We start from the raw sequence: 6,720 nt of genomic DNA on the forward strand, positions 1-6,720 counted from the left end.
CTAAATTGATGTGTGTGAATAGTAACACAATAAGTAAAATAACACAAAAGAAAATACTAGGTCTGCTTTTATGAATCGCTCAGGAAATGTAAAAATATTCACATTTGAGAGGCTGAAATCAGAGGATATTTCCATTTTTAAATAAAAAAAAAAAAAGTTTAATCAAATACCAAAATAGTTAATTACATTATGGATTAAACATTGTTTAAATGACTCTGTAAAACGACATTTTGAAATGTCAAATCCGTAGGAACCCTGATATCAAGATAACATTGTGTCAATAATTGTATTTCTTAATATTTTACAATTTTTATGTTATATATTGGCTAATATTAGGCACCAAGTGCCTAATTCAAGAAGCCTTTAACACGTAAGCTGCATTGACAGACCAAAAATGGTTGTTTTTGTTCCATCTGTGATGCGTTCAAGTTCACCCGCTGAACAACGCAAAGCCAAGTCAGGGTAGCTTCTGACCGCTTCCACTTTGACACAGAATTATTCTCCTTCGGTTTGAGTGGTTTCTGGATGCAGGAACGCGACGCAGAACAGAGAGTTTTGTTTTTAGAGCTCCCAATTGTTCCTTTGTGAGGCCTTCACGTGCTCGCCAGCGATCATCCAGTGCCGTGTGGAAAGAGTTTTTTTTTTTTTTTTTTGGAGTAAATAAAGCCCACATGCATGGCGGAGACCTGAGCAGATCGGAGCTGAAGGGGGCGAGGCAAAGATGGACGCTCTAAGACCTGAAGACGTCTGTGATGAAGCATCAAGTGTACGTTGTTGTTGATGGTAACTCGTGTGGCGGTGTTTGGGTGTGAGGCTTGTTTTTAGGATGCAGCAGCTATTGTTGTTTTTGAAGTGACGTCCTTGTGGAAGGTTCAGGTTTGTGTGTTGATGCCACCGCAACCAGTTGGTGCTTTTAGTATGCACTGGGAGTGCCGAGGCGTCAACATGAAGGTGAAGCGAGTGTTTCTGGCAGCCATGTTTTGTTGCTGCATCTCTATCTCCAGACTTCTGCAGATCAGGTTGGTTATGGTTGCTATCATAGACCAGGTTACACTTTTCCTTAATGTTTATGTTCACTGTATGACTGCTACCAAAATTTGGTATGCTATTGCAGAGGATGTAATTAGGTGTCTTTTATGAACTACAGTGTTATTTGGAACATCTGATGTGTTTATGACAGCAATTGAGATGTGATTATGGGAGAAAAATAGTATCCTGAATTTTTTTGGTCTACATCTGATGTAAAATGCCAAGAGCCAAATGCGCATAAGACAACTGAGCAGCAGGTGGCATGCGCAATACAGCAAATGCCAACTGCCAAAACTGATCTGACATAGAAACGGGTGTTTTTTGCAGCGAAAAACATATCAAATGCTTGCCAATTCATGTCCATTTTAGGTATATAAATTTAGTAGATACTAGGGGTGTCACAAGATCTGAGAAGATTAAAACATGATTAAAACGAGATCTCGTGAGAACAGGGCAGCCAGAAGCCAATCAGAGCGTGAACTATGGCATCGCTACTATGAATGATAATACACGTAATATAAATATCAAAGGACAGCTAGACAACCCTGACGTAAATAGACAAAGACAAAGTCGATAAGACAACAGCAGTGAGCTGGCATTGTTCAACTACAAGCTGGAACCATAGAAGGGATAGTTCGGATTGTTTGATGTGAAGTTGTATGACATCCCCATCAGCAGTGTAGTGAGTGCATCAACGGTGACTTTTCCCCCACTTTGTCCCATGAGCAGAGCTCTGGTCGTTTTTTTGTGTTTCAGAAAGTAGTTCCGGCTAGTTTGTGGGGTCACTTATGTAAAGCATTCTGCTTCTCAAAAACAATATGCGAATCACTCAGCTTTGTGCACTGCCGCTTGTCCATTGTTGTGTATGTGTTCCTGGGTGTTACATGCACTGATTAAGAGAGAGTTATGAGAGAGTTAGGTGTCAAACAACTTCATGTCAAAAAATCCGAAATATCCCTTTAATGCTGCACTTCATCCAATAAGGAACTTACTGTACTACTACCTGCCACTGGATAATGTTTCATTTTTTTAAGCGGCTGATTGGGGTAGTAGGTAACGACATCGACACTTGGCACAGGGTACTGTGGTTTGAATCCCAGTCAGTGTAAATGGCAACATGTGGCAATATATAGCATTATTAGGATTTTGGATTAAACGTGGTGAGATTTCTCGTTTGGAGAAAAGGTGTATCATGAGAAAAGAGCAGCCAGAAGCCAATCAGATTCTGAACTATGGCAATGCTGCTATGAATGATAATACAGTAATATGGAAGTGGCAGTGCACGAGGCATTATTGGCAGCGCACATTAAGCACTTTAAGCACACTTTAAACCCTGCAATCCAACCTATCTTGGTGTTCCCAGTGTCAACGAGTGGCGTGTGGATGTTTTTTTTTTTTTTTTAGTTATAACAGCTACTTGTTGATGTCCAAGCAGAAGGTGTAGTAATTCTATATTTGATCAACTTTACTTAAAAATTTGTCAGATCAACCCAAGTAGCTGTTCAGACTTGTCTGCACCCGTAATCACTGAGTGGTTCAATTGACACTCATTGCATTTGCATCACTTTCAAGCACCCGCGATCACCGGTTTTGTTTCATAACACACCTCATATATACATAGAAGAGAGTTGACAACTTTGCGACATGGTCAATATATTTAGCCTGTAAGGGTGTGCATTTAAGTGTTTCTTGTGACATGCATATATTTGGTAATTAAATACCCTAAACAAAGGTGAACTGTCGGCGGAGCAGGTGAGCGGGTGTGAGAGCCTCCTCCAAAAACCTTGCAAAAGTGGACAAATAGACCAAAAAGTCAATAATGTAACTAGAAGAAGCTAGAATGTTGACACTAATTAATAAAAACACAAAGATTTGTCTTTAAATATATGCATAATTATTGTTTTTGTTATTTTAGAGTTATACAAGTAGTTATAATTTTAACCTGGTAAATATCAAAGGACAGCTGTACAGCCCTGGGTAAATAGACAAAAGACAAGTAGAGGGAAAAAAGTGAGCATTATTATTATTATTATATAACTGGTTTATTTTGTTTAATAAATGTTGACAATAATATCTTTGAGTGTCAATTTGTGGGACTATAAACACTGCAAAATGCACCTGCATTGTTTTGTCACTCAGTTAATTAAAAAAAAACTTTGTTTGTCCAGTCATATTTTTTCCATTGTACTTTTATTAAAATGAATGTTAAAATCTCAACTCGTTGACCAAATCTCGTGCATCGTCTTGTCTCATAAGTTGGGTGTCTCGTGACACTCCTAATTATTATTAGCTTTTTTTTTTTTTTAAACAATACTGGCCCTCACAGTGTCTGATAAGAAAAATTCTGGCTGGTCAAGTCCCCACTGAAGGCCCAGGTGCTAAATGCACTTGTTGCCACTGATAACTACACAACAACACAAATGATTAGTAGTAGCAGCTACAACTGTTGTCGTTATTTTAACTTTGATCATTTTTATTTTTTGTTTCAATTGGTGGGAAGAAGCTCAAGTTAAAAGCATTATGCTTCATGCTGCGGTTCTGCATGCAAATTGATAAACATTTCAAAATGTACCTGCGTTGTTTTGTGACTTGGTTCAATTAAAAAAAAGTCTCTTTGGCCAGTCCTATGTTTTGTCATTTTCTTAAAAGTAATGTTAAAATATTGTCTGGTCTCATTTTTGTGAACCCAATATCGTGTATTATGTCATCTCGTGAACCGACTGTATTGTGTCACTCTGGTAGATACTATGCATACATTTAGTTAATTATTACAAAGCATTAGACATTAAAATTGTTACTACCTTGGTTGGTCTGTTAACTTTGTTTAAAGGTGTATGTACAGTATATACTGTATTTGGGGTCGCCCAGTGGCAATATTGTATTTGCCTACCACCATATTGTTTGCCAATGTGTTAAAAACATAACCTTATTTCAGAATGTACTATTTTGTTTATTTAATGTGCAGCAAGAGGTGGAGAACTTCAAGAAGGTTCACCTGATCACTCGCGAAGAGTTTGACTGCCTGACCCCTGAACCCCCTGTCGACCCCAACCAGGAAGTGCCCCCCGGCCCCCCACAACCCCAGCAGAGTAAGCATCCGCACTTTAGTAAAAGCATGTTGACTGTTTTGAATGTATGAAGGCTATAAGGACAGGAAGTGCAGATCTTTACATCACTTGTGTCCTCAGTTCCTACAGACGCTTTGGCAAATAAACTCTTTGGCGCCCCGGAGCCTTCGTCTATAGCGAGATCGCTCCCGACAACTGTACCTGACTCACCCAACTACCGCAATGCCCGCACGCCCCGCACCCCACGCACACCTCATCGGAAGGACCCTACCATGACACCGCGCTTTTACCCAGTGGTCAAGGAGAGCCGGCCTGTTGACGCCAAGGTAAGACATCAGTTCCAGGGTAAAGCGAACAGTTTGACACCTTTTTGTTTAAAAAATAAATAAATAATGAAAAAAAATGTTTTGTTGAATTCCAGACGCCGAGGAAGAGGAAGACCAGACACAGCTCCAACCCGCCCATGGAGTGTCACGTCGGCTGGGTGATGGATTCCAGAGAGCATCGCTCCCGCACGGCCTCAGTCAGGTGAGACCCACTTCTTCCTTGTTCTCATCAACACTACACAACCTACTAACGCTCTATTCCCCACCTCCTCTTCCCCCACTAGTTCCAACGCCAGCCCCTCAGAGGGCACACCTGCTTTGGGTAACGTCGGCTGCACCCCGCAGTCCCTCCCCAAGTTCCAACATCCATCCCATGAGCTACTCAAGGAGAACGGCTTCACGCAACACGTTTACCACAAGTACCGCCGGCGCTGCCTAAACGGTACACACGCACTTTGTGTAGTATATACTGGAATATTGCTGCACATAACACATCTCTTCAAGAGTGGTCAGCATCCAACAGCTTTATCTACCTCTGCATGTGCTTTAAAATGTTAATGCTAGCTGTGGGTGTGAAACTCGTGCGCTATAAACTTGCTGTACTGTTGTTTACGATTAAGTCTTGAGCGCTTTTTTATTGCTGTTTAATGGTATTACAACAGTGGTTGTGTTGCTGTTGTGTGGTGCCATATACTTAGTGTAATATAATTCTATAACTATGTGGTCAAAGAAATGCATTTTGTCATGCATTCCAAATCATTAATAAAGTTTTAAAATGACTAACTGGACTTTTCTGAACAATTGCAGAGCGAAAGCGGCTTGGAATCGGCCAGTCCCAGGAGATGAACACGCTCTTCCGCTTCTGGTCGTTCTTCCTGCGCGATCACTTCAACAGGAAGATGTACGAGGAATTCCGTCAGCTTGTGGTAGAGGACGGGAAAGAAGGATACAGGTGATAGAGCCAGGAGCGTTCAATATTATATAGTTTGGAGTTTTTAAAAAAATTTACAGAAAAATTTTCTGTCTCCCAGGTATGGGTTGGAGTGCCTGTTCAGGTACTACAGTTACGGTTTGGAGAAGAAATTCAGGCCCGAGATCTTCAAGGACTTCCAGGAGGAGACCATGAAGGACTACGAGGCTGGTATGTCAAGGCTGGAGGCAGGAGGCAACTAAATGTTGGGTTCACAAGGAGATGACAAATGTTTAAATTTATAGGTCAGCTGTATGGACTGGAGAAGTTCTGGGCTTTCCTCAAATATTCTAAAACTAAGACCTTGGAGATCGACCCCAGGCTGCAGGAGTATCTGAGCAAGTTTAAACGCCTGGAGGACTTCAGGATTGACGTGAGTAGAAAGAACACCCTACATCAGTGGTGTGAGGCACCAGAGTGGGGTGGCATTGGCGAGTGACCAAATAAAAAAAATTTGAAAATTGCATTTATGCCTTACTCCCACTAGATGGCTCCAAGGCACAATATTAGACTTTGAAAAGCTAATTATAGATGTTTGGTGCCCAATAGGGCAGTGGTTCCCAACCTTTTTGGACACACGGACCAGCTTGTGTTCCGACAACTCTTCCGGGGCTGGGGGTGTTTGTACATTATAGCGATCTAATTGACCTTATGTATAGTGTAAAGCTAAGACAGGAAAACATCAAATTAAAAGCACAAAATCAATACAGACCCACCATCCACCAGTATGAGCCTGGAGTTTGTTTTTCAGAGAGAAGATAACGTCACTGTTTGATGTGTGTGATAACAGGCAGTGTGCTAGCATGGATTAGCTTGAAGTGCACAGAACAAATATGCACAGTAGCACTCACATAACGTCATCAAACCTTACCTTTTTGCATTCCCACGTAGTATCAGCATTTGAGACCAAATATGAAGTGGAAGAAAAATTGTAAAAATACAGTATAGTCATCTATCTGTGCAGCGTCGGACAAAGTTATCACACACACACACACACACACACAATAGTGCGTTCAAGGACCGTCAAACAAAGGCAAGTCGCCACTCACAACAAACAGCATAAACATGCAAGACGTTTTCTCACCGTGTATTATTTTTTGCATAAAACAATGGCCCATATTTTCCAAAATTGATATGCATTTACATAAAATGAGATTTAGTTTTTTTTTTTTTTTTTTTTTTTTTTTACCGTTTGCTTTTTTAAAATGAATCATTACGCCTGAAAGTTTCCCATGGACCGGTGCTGGGCCGTGGCCCGGTGGTTGGGGACCCCTGCAATAGGGGACAACAAAGTCACTCCTCTTACTGAGGAATATTAAAATGTTTG

The 6,720-nt window shown here is 40.8% G+C and overlaps 1 protein-coding gene across 4 annotated transcripts in view; it reads left to right on the forward strand.

The window, feature by feature from the left end:
- The window catches only part of larp1 (La ribonucleoprotein 1, translational regulator), a 50,449-nt gene that overhangs the window by 40,781 nt on the left and 2,948 nt on the right, over positions 1–6,720 (forward strand). For all 4 annotated transcript variants that reach the window (XM_054756163.1, XM_054756161.1, XM_054756162.1 and 1 more), the window contains 7 exons: positions 3,995–4,118; positions 4,218–4,423; positions 4,519–4,625; positions 4,708–4,865; positions 5,231–5,375; positions 5,455–5,564; positions 5,639–5,766. In XM_054756163.1, the coding sequence (XP_054612138.1) occupies positions 3,995–4,118; positions 4,218–4,423; positions 4,519–4,625; positions 4,708–4,865; positions 5,231–5,375; positions 5,455–5,564; positions 5,639–5,766 (978 nt within the window). The remainder of the gene's footprint in view (positions 1–3,994; positions 4,119–4,217; positions 4,424–4,518; positions 4,626–4,707; positions 4,866–5,230; positions 5,376–5,454; positions 5,565–5,638; positions 5,767–6,720) is intronic.

The sequence above is a fragment of the Dunckerocampus dactyliophorus genome, chromosome 16 (assembly GCF_027744805.1).
Source record: "Dunckerocampus dactyliophorus isolate RoL2022-P2 chromosome 16, RoL_Ddac_1.1, whole genome shotgun sequence".
Classification (NCBI taxonomy): domain Eukaryota; kingdom Metazoa; phylum Chordata; class Actinopteri; order Syngnathiformes; family Syngnathidae; genus Dunckerocampus; species Dunckerocampus dactyliophorus.